We start from the raw sequence: 15,052 nt of genomic DNA on the forward strand, positions 1-15,052 counted from the left end.
ATCCATCACTTTTAATGGTATCATGATGAGAAAATCTGACAATTCTGATTTTTCTTACATTCTATCAATCTTGAAGTAAAATAGGTGATTTGAAAAGGCAATGTGTTATGTTTCACCTTACCTGAACCTGGGCATCATTTATAAACCTGCTTAGATACTGATTGATTTTTTTTTTTTTCCACACAGGTGTTTTTAGACTCAGTCACAATAACTGAGATGCAGCTGATACAGGTGCTGTAAAGCTAAATTTTAGCTTTCTTCTGAATCCTTGATACTTCTTATTGTATGTCTTTGCATAAGAGATTTCAGGCAGCTGCAAGTAACAATTTAACAATCAAGCTTGCAGCAGATTGTTTAGAAATATGTAATAACTTAGTCATGCAACTTAATCAGGACAAGAGTTTCTGAATTCTGAAATGCTACAGTGATAGTCAAAAAATATATTTTAAAGCTGTCAGATATCTAAAAATATAAATCTAGAGGATTTTTTAAAAAATATTTTAAATTACCTATTTTCTACATTGCAAGAGAGATTTTTTTTTTTCAAAAATACTTGATTTCCCATAAAATAGTCAGGAAAAACAGTGAGCTATCAAAGTCTGAGAAATGGTTATGCATTTGGAGATGATTGGCCTGTTTTTAGCTTATACATATATATAAAAATACAGAATTGGACTAATTTGCAGTGTCAAAATTTTTCCTCATTCTTCACACAGAAGTACAACAAATACATTTTTCTGCATGCTTCAAATGAATATAAACCTAGCAAAAGTAATCACTGCTAAAATATGCTGATCCAATTTATTAATAAAATCAACCCCACCCACCCCCAAATTTATTTAGATAAAGGATGATCTGCAGCTCCTAAAGAAGAGGCGATATCTGTTTTCTGTTTAGTATATATCTTCTGTTTCAGAATGCAGTCTTCTGATGGGTATTCCTTAGATGAAAAGGATCACTGAAGGACAAATAGAGAAGTCAGAAGGAAGAAGATAATCCAAATCTTCCTCTTTTTTCTGTACTCCTTTGAACGATTCTTTTATTGCTTAATAGATTTCAACATGTGATATCTTTTTCTTATCTTTACTTTTCAGTCAGAATTTTCTAAAGAAACAAATGCTGTAGTAAAGCTGCTTCAAGTAATATTACTGGCCATCTTTTTGATAGGAAAGATCTAAAGGTTTCTGGTACATCTGCTGACATTTTCAATTTCTAACGATAACTCCCTAAAATCCTTAAAATGTTTACCTCTAGAATAACCCAGTTTAAACAGTAAACAACTGGTTTTGTGTAGTGTTCAAAATCTGACTAAAAATACCTGTGAGATGCATTACATTTTACATCATTCTTGAGGAGTGGAAGCTACTTCTCACAAAAAAAAGCTAAATGGCAATCATATTCTCCTTCCTCCCATGTGTTGTCCCTGTCCATTTAAGGATTATTAGATAAGTAGTTAAAGCTGAGAAAATAGTGGTTTATTCTTTTTGGGGGAAACAAAATTACTGTGTAAGCATCTTTGCTTTTGAAGATCCTGGAAAACGTCTAATACCATAAGTGAATATTCAGTAATAGCATATATTTTAAAAAATGGGAGTGGAAACCTAGAGAAGAAAAGCATAGTCCAGAAGAAATATTTTCAATGCCACCTCTGTTACCTATGTGAGGTTGGTGGATGTGTCTGTTGTATAAAGCTACTCATCTCCTTGTCTTTTGTTGTATTGTCTAGTTTTTTGAAATGTTTTACCAGAGTTGTGTTATAGAAGACCGTGCTCCCCTCTTCTCCCCTCCCCTCCATTCCCCTCTCCTCTCTTTTTTTTTTTCTCAGAAATGGCATGCTAACCTATAGTAGCAGCAATTTAGCGAATAAAGCAGGAAGCTGTTTGAACTATGTGGTGTGCAGCTTGAGAGATGGTCAAATTCATTTTACTTTGTTTTGCAGTTAAATACTTGGTTTTGTTGTTGTTGTTGTTTTTAAATAGTGAAAGAATATTATTTAATTTCACAGTAATGACCCCTTATCTTAAGGGACTTTGTTCTCCTGTAGGGCAGTATGTCTCAAGCAAGTGTCTGAGACTCTTCAAGATGCTACATATAGGCCTTTAATTCAAGCGCACGAGCTACGTAGCATGGATAAAGAGACAACAAAATAAAAATAAAAATTAACAGTACCAAAAATGCCTATCACTAAGGGAGCACAAAAATAGCAAATAGTTTTTTTTGTTTGTTTGTTTCCTATGATAAACTTTCCCTGAAAACAGTGATTATTTGCAAAACACAATACACTGTTACAGCTACAAGAGCTTTTGGCTGTTTCCTCTAAGCCAGCAGTTTGACCCCATAATGAATTTTCCTTCTACAAATACTTGTATAAGTATTTTCTGTATTCATTCATCATAAAAATAATTAAATCTTTGGGCTAAGCTTGCAGGAGACTAAATTGTTAAATTTTGCTGCTGGCCTACACAGCCCTCTGGGGAACTTTATTTACATATGGTGGCCTTACTGTTGAGTTTTCATTGGTAATATCTGTAGTTTGCTTTTTAGAAGTAAACGTATTCATAGCCTGGGCTCAGCTCAGCCTTTGGTTTTGCACCTGCAGCGGGCTGTGTAAATAATACTAGATAAATATAATGTAATACAGTGCTAGAAGAATCTGAGAAAGCTAATAATTTGGATATTTGCCTCAATTTTTGGGGTGTACAGTAACATTTAGAGGTTTGCTAAATAACTGTGAGAAAATTGATAAGTGCCATATATGTGTTTGTGAGCTACAAGTACGTGATAAATAGCCTCCGAGGAAGCATACTAATAAAAGCTATCTTGTTAATATGTTGGAAAATGTTGCATTCTTTTTGGGTATCAGGGTAGAACTGGTTTAGACAGAACATTAGAAAGATTTTGTAGGCCATCTGAGTGCTCACAAACTTTCCCAGGATATCAGCCCCTGACAAATATAGTGGTCATGAAGACAACCAAAGTACTGGTGACCTGCTTTATGTTCTCAGCATGTCATCTACTCTGCGATGTGACAGGAAACCACAGTAAGAACTGAAGGGAAGGAGAGGTAAATGTTTTTATTCCTGTAGGGCTGCCCAGACACAGCAACTTGTTATTGGAACAGACAAGTAGGTTAGTGCAAAGGCTTCTTAGAAAGCCAGTAAGGTACCAAAATCATGAATTTCACAGAGTGTACATCCAGCTGATGTCCTCTTTTATTATAGATGCCTGGACTATCCAGCAAAGCCTATGGTCTAGACTGGGAGAGAGTGAATAACTTGGGAACTCACTAGATTGACACCACATCACTTTGTCTTTAGCATTTATTACTTTCTTGATAGCTGCTGGACTGACTGTTGGATGTGACTGTTGGTATTAGTGTAGAAAGTAAGAATACACACTCCTGGTGAAGGGGTGAGTAGAAGCACTGCAGACCTGATTTAGGCTAAGCTATTACACTTTGAGTTTTGCTTACAAGGCAAGCCTAGTGCTGACAAAGGGTATAAAAAGCAGCAAGGGTAAAATGGATCAAGTTATGTGCTGTCTTCCAAGCAACAGTGATCCAAATCAAGCCGTGTGAGCAATCCGTCCCAAGTGGCTGTGTACTTAGGGAATGTGGTTTGAGTGAGTGACTGTCAAGCTCTGGACGGAAAGTCTGGCTGCAGTGCCAGCATCTAGGAGAAAACTGTCCCTTTTGCATGGGGCAAACAACTGAAAGCTCAGAGCTTCTGTCTAACGATGACTTCAATAGCAGAAACAACTTTGCCTGTTCTTGTCCCATTGCCAGTGAAAGATAGCTTGACTGTTCATTGTCAGAAGGTATAGACATTAAACACCCAGTGTAAAATTACTCCAACTTTCTCAAGCCCCCATCTGATCACCTAAATATGCAGTTAATACAGCATCAGCTACTGAGTTGCAACAGGGTGCATCCACATAAAATCATTTCTAGAATTTGCATCCAAATAACTGGAAGCCACCTTTGGGTAAAGGAAACAAATAACTTTTAAAGTATCAGTGAGGAAGTTCCATGTTTTCTGTTGGAAGGGGCAGGAAGAAAAGCAGGATAAGGTGTGCGGGAATTCTTGGCCAAAGTATAGGGAGAATTCTTTAGTGAGTCAGTCAGTTGTGTGAACTGATGTTTCTTATTAAACATCACTATTACAATATGTATTTAAATACAGATTAGTTATGAGATTTTAAGTGTTTGCTCTTTTCATCTTGCAGCCATGTGATTGTGAGAAGATCATTCAGTAAATAGGCTACCTATTTTATTTTCTCATTTAAAGAAAAATACTCAAGCCAGATGCATTATTTCATATGTTTGGTTATGTTGTACTGCTGTGGCTTGCCAAACTAACAAATCCTTCACTGCACGTTGAACACCAGCTATTGCCTGGCTACTTTGCATCATACTGTTTTTATTTCTACTGTCTTAGGTCTGCTCCTTTTGTTGTTTCTTCTCTGTGCCTTCATTCTTAAAGTATTTTTAAGGTATTGCACTTAACTGCTGACATAGTTAATCATCTTCTAAATCCTGCAGTATTCCCTGAGTCTGTATATATTCCTCAATTTCAGTGTTCCGCTGATTTTAACTGTTCCATTTTGTTTTGGCTTTTGATTATCCTAGGGTCCGATTGGTATGGATGGAAAGCTGGTAGGTGATTTGTTCAAAACCAGTGTAATTTAGGTCTTGCACATATTCCTTCTTTGCTTTTGAATTGCTCATGAAGAAATGTATGTTGATCACATATTGGCTTGCTTCGGCATGACTTATTTCAACCTTTGTAACACAGTCTTCAGGAGTGGCGAAAAGCCACTTGCGTCTGTTGCCTCTCTCCCAGCAAACAGAGACCAGGCATGCTACTCCTATTCCCTTATCATTTTCTGTCTGGGTTAGGTTGGAGGACAGGTCCAGAGAACATCCCACAAGGGTAGTTTGGTGGTGCTTCTCGCATGGTAGGATATTACTTCTGACAACATATCTGTGGCTCTTGATTGATTCCTTTTTCTGCAGGTCCTTCCTTCTTGTGTTTTTGTTTCTCTGCCTGGATTTTGCTGGCTGATGATATCTGAATAGCCCATTTTAAATGCATTTATATGCTATCCTAGATATTGTTTAGGGAGATGCTACTTGAATTAAGTTAGAAATGACCTTTAATTTTATACAATGGATTCTGCTCAGCTGCTAACAGTTTCTCATGTATGAGTTTCCGCAAGTGAGACACTATACATATATATATGAATTTATATATATAATGAAGTGAAACACTATATATATATAAAACACTACATATATATATATATATATGTATATATTTGTGTGGGTAAAAGTGATTTGGATGTATGAGCCTGGAATTTTTATGTTCCTAGCTCTTTAAAGATTTAAATTATGCAAAAGGTGTGAAAGTACAGTTTCTGTACTTCCTTGTGCTATTCTTCTTGCTCCTTTTCTCTTTCTCCTTTTCCAGGACAACCTTTTTCTTTGGTGCCTTGAATATATCTTTTCTGTCCTTTCATTTGCTACAAGCCCATTTCCTTTGCAAGCTCAACTATTAACTTGCAGTGTCAGCTTCCATTTTCTTTCATTAAGAATTTTTCCTATTCTCTTGAAGTTTCTGTCTACTGCAAAGTAACATTTCTGCAATGTTTGTAGTCTCCAGTCAATAGGCTTGTTCCTTAACCTGCTCTCCTAGCAGATTAATAGTTTACCTCTTGACTTGAGCTTGACTTGCCTACATCATATATCTTTCTTCTTCTTTCAGTATCATTTACATATCAGCAGCTAATATTAGGTTAAATTGCAAGGAAATTATTAACAATCAGCTGTACAAGACCTTCAGTTAAGGTAATCAGAATAGGATGACAAATTTAACCCCTTTCTTTCCTGCCAAATAACATCTTAATTGGTAAATAGGAATATAAAAGAGAAAAGTGTTATGCAGATTTTTCTGAAACCATGGGAGATTATGCAGCTGTACCTACTGTTTTAATGAAGGTAAACTGAATACAACTGACCAGTTGCTGGTGTAGGGACCGCTTTGCAAGTGCATGTGGAGAAGAGCAGTTTGCTGGGAGCTTCCACACAGTAAATGAAACTAAGAAACACAAACAAAACTCTGTCTTCCAATCCAAGATGAAGAATATGATCTATGTGCTGTCAGGGAGATGTTCACCTCTGTTCTGGGACTACAGCTGAGGACTGTGGATTGTTTTCAGGTGTCTTCTTGGGGTCTGCTACCCATTTCTTCCTGATAATTCCTATTACAAAAACAAAATAAAGCACCATTTTTTTTTCATTTCAGAAGCTTAGGTTCTTTCAGAACAGGTCATCTTTTCTTTGTGCATTCCTGACTTCTGTTTCTACTTCTTCATTCTTACTATGATAAATTTCTCTTCCTGTTAGCACCATGGAGATGTATCTATGGAAGAACAAGAGAGTTCATTCTTATTCTGCCTTCTACTCAGAACAATCATTTAAAATGGTAGTATTGAAAAGCAGTAGGAACTCAGATAGATTTTTAAAACCTGGTCTGATTCTAGAGAATAGACCAAAACTACCTTCAGAGTACACATCTGAGTAAGGTTGATACGGCAATCCTTGAGATCCCATTAATGTAAAGGTTTACAAGGTCTTTTGCTGAGGAAGATTATGCTTTAATCATCAGAGAAATTAAAATTACATAAATTAACTCACTCTTAAAAAAAAAAAAAAAGTCCAAACTGTACTATGAGCTGTATTAACACAAATCCTGCATAGCTTTACTGAGACCTAAAACAGAATTGCCATCCACGTGTTAATATCATCCACTTTCAGGAGGCAATCAATGCTCAGTTTTACATTACATAACACACTTGAATTAAGGATATTCATTATTATTTTAAAGTTAGAGTAATGCTGACTTTTCAGTCTTGAAGAGTATGTTCAGCCTGTTTTTTTAATTTAAAATTAAGAGAAATAGTAATAACTAAAACCTTTTAATCTACAAACAATGTGCATTAGGACTAATTTATATAGCAGTGGTCCAGAGTGATTTCAGCAATTCTGGAGCCCTCTTGGGAGCACAAGCATATTAATTGAGATTGAGCTTGCTCCAAAGATGAATCATGTTAGATTGTGTTCAAGGATTTTTTTTTTTTTAATGAGCATGCTAGTAACTCAGAGCTTTATTCCTGACCCTTTCACAACATACAAAAATGAGAGAAGGCAAAATGAATTGCACCTTATTCATCTCCCAGTTGTTGAGCTTCATCTCAACAATTTGAATTGTTGCTATGTGGCAACAAACCTTTAAAAGCAAAAACATCAGTATTGTGATGCCTCTTTCTACCTCCCCCTTTGACAGCAAAGCTGATGAGTTGCATAATATAGTCCTTGCTGCATCCTCTGGCTAATGTCACTTACTCATCATAAGTGAGAAAAGAAAATTATAGTGTCATGGAATTTGCTAGTTAGCTTTGCAAGGAGTGTCTAAGGGTATATAAAAACGTTGAAGGATTGAGAACAACTGAAAAACAGAAAAGAATTCCCTTCATTAATGCAAAGTTCCTTCCAGATGCAAGGAGCTCATAGCTAACATCATCAAAAGATCTTGCTTTGGATACTTCTGTATTAGGCATCTGTATTTACAGTTAAATGCTGGAAAATTGCAAGATTGACAGCCTATATAAATGAAGAGTAACTTAACTATTATATTCCTCATTACCTCAGAGTTCTGTGTCACCATGAAAAAAAACTGTCCTATAAAAATCCAATTTCTAGCTTTCCTCTCTCCATATTGCAGACTTGATAAAATAAGAATTAAAAATGCGCAATAACCAAAAGGCAGACTGGCTGTGCTGTTGAGACTGAGAGTAGAAAACACTTGCATGAGAGCATGCTGTTATCCTTGACCTTTATATCACGGTATGTTTGTATTAAGTGTGTATGTCCTTTATACATAGCATGTACCACACGAACACAGAGTAGCCTCCTTGTCTAAGTTAGTGTGAAGAACGAAGTGTCAGTTTTCAAAATCTTTTCGTTTCAATATTTCTTTTCCTGTTCATTTCCTTTCTACAGATTTAAATCAACGTTTTGTTGAAACATTTCAGACTTCAAGCTTTTTGTGTATCTTGGAGACACTTTCATGACTTAATCAAAATGTATTGTCTTTAGATACACTTGTGAGATAAACATGTTGTGATTTTTATATGAAAGTTTGCATGCACAGGTCTCAGTGTAGTCTATTTATACATTTATTGTACATCAGTAAGCAATTTCCAGTGGTTTTAGCATATAATGGCTTAAAGCTTGCTGTAATGGAAAGATTGGGGTAAAGGGTAGGTGCAGAGGAATCCCAGTCATTTTCATTATACTCTATATTGATAGAACTGACCAATTCAGAATACTTTATATTAGAACCGTCAAACCTCAGTCAGTATATATGTGTTTTTTTTGTTTGTTTGTTTGTTTGTTTTCTAGAAACCCATATAGAGCAGTATTATAAGGAGCTAAACAAGACTGCAGCATCTATGACAAGGAATGCTTTAGGCTTCCTTCATTATAAGGATTAGATAGCCACCGTAATTCTATATTTTACAATGATTTTTCTGTAACATTATTCTAGTCCAACCCTCCTGCTCAAGCAGGGCCACCCAGAGCAGGTTGTCCAGTACCATGTCCGGGTGGCTTTTGAAGACCTCCAAGCCTCTTGGGCAACCTGTGCCAGTGCTTTGTCACCTGCACAGGGGAAGGAAAAAAAAGAAAAAAGCAAAAAAAAAAAAAAAAAAAAAAAAAAAGCATGTTCAGACTGATGTTCAATATGTCCCTCTTGTACTGGGGAGCCCAGAACTGGTCCCAGCACTCCAAGTCTGGCCTCACCAGTGCTGAGCAGAGGAGAAGGATCATCTCCCTCAACCTGCTGGCAATACTTTGCTTATTGCAGCCCAGGATACTGGTAGCCTTCTTTGTGGCAAGAACATGTTGCTGTCCCATGTTCTGTTCAATCTGGAGTCCACCAGGGCCCCCACATCGTTCCCTGCAAAGCTGCTTTCCAGGTGGAAAGTTGTAGAAAAAATGATGATAGAAAATGACTAGTTCATAGCAAGTCAGGTTGGTTGGAATCTGTATAAAATTTTCAACTCTGTAAAATCGCCCTCTAGCTAAAGTGGAGAGGTTTTATATGACTTACAGGAAGTCTCCATGCTCGATTACTTTTAACGAAAGGAAATGTAGTTTTAATCAGCTGAAATCTCATTGATATACCATAAAACACCATAAGCTAAACTAGCCCTAGGAGTTTAAGACTTTGTCCCTTTTTAAGGAGACATACAAATACTTACAAATATTTGTCTGTGTTTTACAGTATGAGCTGGTTGTCTATGTAGTTGTAGTTCATAGTCACAGCTACTATACTGTTTTGTAATATATTTCTGCTTCATGCAAATGATTTGCAATTGGTAGGCCAGAATTGTTGATGACTTTAACTGACTTTCCTGGAATAGGGGTATTAGTGGTGGGAAGTCTACTCTGGAAGGGCTTGCAGCTTCTCAGTTTGCAGTAGGTGTCTCTCCATTTGGGCAGAGGTAGTCCCAGATGTGATGCTGGTGAGTAAGGGAGAGGAAATGGATCAGTACATTCCCAAGCTACCTCTTAGGCTGGCGCCCAAGGGTTCATCTGTTGCTGATTTTCTAGTTTAAATATTAGTTTATACTTGTTGGAAATTGTGCTCCTTGCAAAAAGTCTTGTTTCCGCAGCAATGTGTTCCTCCAGTTTCTAGACTTTGTTCATTCACTAGGCAGTAATTAGCACTTCCCTGAATCCTGGGTGTGGGCCATAATGGAGAAAAAGTACCCAAATACCTACTCCTAGATCAGTTTTGTATCTGTGGATTCTTTCTCGCTTGAAAACAGTTAAATTAGGTCTTTCTGTAATTTCTAAATTGTATTGTTCTGACTGTATAAAGTATGAATTTTCTCAAATGCAGGTTCAATGATGTGTTACTGTCATTTATTTCTGGAATCAGTTAATTGCAACCTTCAAAATGAATATTAGAATTAAAAGTCCAGAATCTGTTTTCATTATTGTTGCTGGTTTGTTTGTTCTCTCTTTAGTATAAAGTACTGTAACTATTTGCTACTGTTTAAGGAGTTAATCCTTGTTATAACTTTCCGTAACCTTATCTTTTTCTTGTTTTTCAGGGTCAGCCTGGTCCTCAAGTAAGTGCCATCTTATTTCCTACATAAGTTAAGCCTAATTGGAAGGCCCACCAAACTCAGGTTATCTACAAAGTATTTTAATTTTTTGTTGTTATTATTATTATTATTTTTTAGCTATAAACTGGTAACCATTGCATAATTCAGTAAGACAAATATTTTCTAAGAGAGAAACATGGGGCCCCCCATATGGCTGTCTGAGTTCCCTCAGCTGTTTGACCAGATGGTGGGGTTGACAAAGTAGTACTGAATAAAGCAAATCTCCTAACTATGGCTTGAAACTTTGCCACCTAACTTTAAAGCAAGATAAAATAACTTAGCAAATGTGTAGCAAATGCAATACTTCAACTGCTTATTAATCACATACTAATAATGTTGCTATAATCCAGGCAGGCCTCAGTTATTTTAAATATTGCGCTGCTAGCTATTTTGATTAATTATACACGCTCCTTGAATTAGTTCTGCTTTATTTAAGAATAGTAGAACTTTGTCTTGTGAGTTGTAATTGAAGATGTGGAAATCCAGGGACCTAACTTCAGTTTCAATGTAGAAATAGATCAGCAAAGAGGTAGCATTTGGTACAGCAAAAACTACATGTAAATTATTTCAGTTGAGTGGTGTAGAAACGTGGAAGAGCAAAGAAACAGAGGAGGGAAAAAGCCAACACCAAATCCAAGTTTAGTGAAATCAATTGAAAAACTCTAATTTTTGTATGCCCAAGATGCAATGTGGAAAGTAAACTCTGGTTTCGGGGGCCATCTTAGCAAAGTGAGGTGTCTGAACCAGAATTTCTGAGGGCAATTGCTGAAATTTCAGAATCAGAATTGCAAATTAAATCTTTACAGCCAATCTGGCTGACTTTTGTTGTTGTTTTGAAAGTTAATTTTTTCTTTAAGGAATGCAAGCATTTTCCTCAGATTGTTTGTTTCTTAGCACCCCTTTCTGCTGAAAGACAATTTTAGTGTTACAAACCCCCTTCACGCTCAGTCTGAATGCCTGGTATCCCTGCTGTAAGGTTTTCTGACACCCTTCCTTGCAAAGTGCCAGACTCCATTTAATGTTTTGTATATAGTCCGTATGATATTTGAAATGACCATCCCCCCATAGTGCTCATGTTTCACAGTAGGCTCTTGATATGTGGCCTACACAGAGAGGTATCTGCAACCTCTGTGCTGTTGGCGGTCAAAGGAGAGAGACACTGTAATTCTGTGTGGCACTCTTGCTCTGAACAGGCTCTGTTGAGGACCTGAGGGTGTTATGTGAGCCCGCAGGCTGCCCTGTGGTGGATGTTGACTTTGTGTAGCCACCCGTGTGCTTTTCCTCTGGGACTTGGTTCCCACCTCCCATGTTTCAGTCCCTTGGAGAGTGTCTCTTGCTCAGCTCCTGTAAACAGCTTCTCAGTCTTTCAAGCTCATCTATCTACATGAAATGCCCTGAGGTAGCTGTAGGCTAAGTACCACAACTGAGATGGCAGTATTCAGTGCTGTTTCAAGAGCAAAAAGCAGAGAAGTCTTGTCACTATTGTAAAAGAAGTGGGGTGCAAACCACAGGAAAAAAACTCTAAAAATCCCAAAGGAAATTTTATTAACGTCTGTGCCCTGTATGTTTATACAGAAAACATGTGAGGTACCAGGACCCACAAAATTTAGGAGGAAAATTCCTACAACCTAACTTCACTACTTCCTCCCAGTGGAAAAGCTCACCTCTTTGCCATTGTCATCATTTCATTGTTCATTCTGAGCAACACTTACCATTACTCCAAATACCGCCTTTCCTTCCTTTCAACTCAAGATGCCCCTCTTATTGGAGGAGGATATGTACTCAGATGTTTTGACTGGCTGGATGAGTGCAGAAATAATTCTTGAAATGTGCAGGTGAGGAGTGATAATGGCATGAAACACTCAGAGTAAGATTCAACTCTAGAACAAGATGCCTAAAGCTAGAAGCTTGTGTGGTGGCGTTGACATGCGAGGTGTCTAAGCACTCCTTCTAGTTGGTGAAGGCTAAGTCAACGCTCAGTGCACCTAGAGAGCTCTTCTGCTCATTGCAGCCTCCTGGGGCTCAAGTACATTGCCTGCCGACAGGCATCTGTGGCTGCATGAGAAAATTCAGGGTCTTCAGTGTAGTCTCTGGCTGCCATACAGAGCTGGAGTCTCCTGTTGGACCATTGTTGTATCTGTCAGTCATGTGCAGCTGTCCTGGATACCTAGGGAACCTCGCAAATGACACTAGTTGCATACACTCATGCCTCTTAATTACTCTGTAATCAGGATTATAGGCAGCTACTGAACCTAATAACCATTCTGCTGAATTGCTCTCTGGACTATGTTGACAATTTTTGCATTTTAAACAGCTACACGTAGGCTGTACATTTAGATGTCTTCCTCTTAAACTGAAACTTAGATCCAGATAACTTCCATAAGACTGATTTTTAAAATGTTTTTTGCAAGCTTTAGTTGAAAATCTTGAGATTTTTATAAAATGATTTTAAAGTATTATTAGAATCGCTTTACATACTGATAAAATAAGCCCAACTGTTTCCCATTAAAAAACTGTCTGCAGTAATTTCCCCATTCTTCTCTGTGCCCATGACAAATTTAAAATGGAAAGTATTGGTGGCCTTGGTTAAAGTAAGTGCTTCCTGGCTTCAAAGATCTCAGTTTCTGTGCTGATGAAAGAAGCACTTCGAAAGTTTTTGATGTCATAGCCATGTAAGTCCATGATAAGATCAAAGCTAAATTCCAATCCTTCTTACACTGAACATTTTATTAACACCTATTTTTTTGTTGTGTTTTTCAAAAAGGACATAGTAAACTCACTCAATACATATGTAATTACTGGGTACAAATATATATTCATAACAGATGAGTAACACCTATCTTTATCTTTGAGTTTTTAGATTTTTTTTTCTTCAAAATACAACAAAAATATAATTTAATTTTGTTTTCCTGTTTTAAGTAAAAATAAGCTATACTACAAACCAGAAGCATTTTTTTCAGAAAAGCCTTGTTGTTTTGTTGCATCTCTGAAAGGTAGAGACCATGATCATGAACTAAAAACTTTTTAGCATAACCTTTAAAAATAAAGTACATTCTTATGATTCTGGTTTTCTGTTTAAAAAAGAAAAACTGTTTCAGATTACATATAAACTATGTTTGTAGAAAAGCAAATAATACAAATTTTAGTGTTTTGCTGAAATCTTAATTCTGACTTTTAAGTCACCTCCAAGAAATACATGTTTTTTTTCTAATTTAGAATATAAATATATATTCAACTTGTACAGAAAGTTTTTTTTTTTTCCCCACTAATAATGTACTAGTAATCTGTACAACGTAATTCTTACAATAAATCTCCTTTTTAGTGTAATGGTATGCATGTTCCAAAGAACAGATTTCAGCATCTCATCTAAAGCTAATTACGCGAGGAGTGTACTATCAAGGCAAAGAGAGAAGACTTGTTGTTCTTAACATCTTTGTAATTTAGAAGTTCATAAAATATTAGAAAACAGTGTATTTGGTATTGTGATGAAAGAAGACAACATGACCCTCTATGAAGTTATGCTGAAGTAAAAATGATCCCTGTACCAGTGTGGGGCAGGGGGATGTTTCAGTGTGACTCGCTCAGCCAAGTGTTTTCTTCCTCACTATAGTGTCCTCTCCTTAACCCATCTCTGGTGCAACATACTCTCTCATGTCAGCATACATGATCTTTCTATGTGGGACTTCGACATACAGCAGCCTCACAGATGCTTCTCCCTTGTCTTTGGCAGCCATTCAAATCTATGTTAGAAGTGGATAAAGTATTAATGATTGATACTTGTTTTCATGAGATTCTTGTTTTCCTGTGTGTGTAATGTTTGTGGAAGTGATGTTATTTCAGTCTGAAATTGTCCAGTGTTGCATACATGATAAAGGGCTACCACAGTAAGTGTATGTGTGTGTCTTTTCCAACATTGAGCTTCAAGGTATGTGACTGGAGTAATTTTAATTTCTAAACTTTCATGGCAGAAACTGTGATTCATGGTTAGATGAACTTTTATTGGCTTGTACTGTCAAAAGAGTTGGTGGGAACCATTTTAACTTCATTTCTGTTTTTTGTCAAGGCCTGAGTAAAATAGCCAGCAGGACGTAGGCCATAGTTTTGAGCTGTTTTGGATGGCAGCAGTGTATGTAAAGGTTCATCACTTTCTGGAGAAAACTGGGATGGTAGGGAGAGTCCTAGACCTTAGAGAGGAGGTGAGTATCTGACAGCAGGAAAGACTGGAAAGGGAAATGGACATTTTTTTGCAGAGAAAACGTATTTTAAGTCCTGCTGAGTTTCTTCTTGAGTTTTGGTAGTTTGGATAGCCATCTGCACTCCAAGACTTGTGGAGTATTCCTCTAGTAAGTAAACGTCATTCAATACTGTGACGTTTGATAAGGTAAAGTGATCTTGTATGTGTTTCAATAGCTTTTTAAACTGGGAGCAAGGTACACAATATGGTCTGTTGACTAATGCTGCAAAATGTTTTCTGCCTGTTTAGACCCTTGGACTTGGGGTCTTGTTTCTTTTGTCCTGATCACCATAAACTGAGGTTTAAGCATGTTCCTTGTTCCCAGCAGTTTGCCTTTAGGGATGCCTAGAGCCTCTCTTTCTTGTGTGGAGAGAGGGGGAAGGAGGCACTTATGAAGGACAGAATCAGCAGGGGCCTGGAGAAATAGTGCATCACCTTGAGATACACAGTGTTGTAAAGTTACTGCTCCTGAGAGAAGCACAGTGGTTTTATCCAGGCCATCAGCTGTTCGCGTTCTGGAGAATGATCTTGTAGGGTGTTTTGTCTTGTAGCAGCTGATAGCCTAAGCTCTTTTGTAAGCCTTTG

General features: G+C 37.1%; 1 protein-coding gene across 1 annotated transcript in view; it reads left to right on the plus strand.

The window, feature by feature from the left end:
* COL25A1 (collagen type XXV alpha 1 chain) overlaps nucleotides 1-15,052 on the plus strand; it is a 301,264-nt gene that overhangs the window by 172,538 nt on the left and 113,674 nt on the right. Inside the window, exon 5 of the mRNA XM_035543627.1 lies at nucleotides 10,180-10,197. Coding sequence (XP_035399520.1) covers nucleotides 10,180-10,197 — 18 coding nt within the window. The remainder of the gene's footprint in view (nucleotides 1-10,179; nucleotides 10,198-15,052) is intronic.

Source organism: Cygnus atratus, chromosome 4 (genome assembly GCF_013377495.2).
Source record: "Cygnus atratus isolate AKBS03 ecotype Queensland, Australia chromosome 4, CAtr_DNAZoo_HiC_assembly, whole genome shotgun sequence".
Lineage (NCBI taxonomy): Eukaryota > Metazoa > Chordata > Aves > Anseriformes > Anatidae > Cygnus > Cygnus atratus.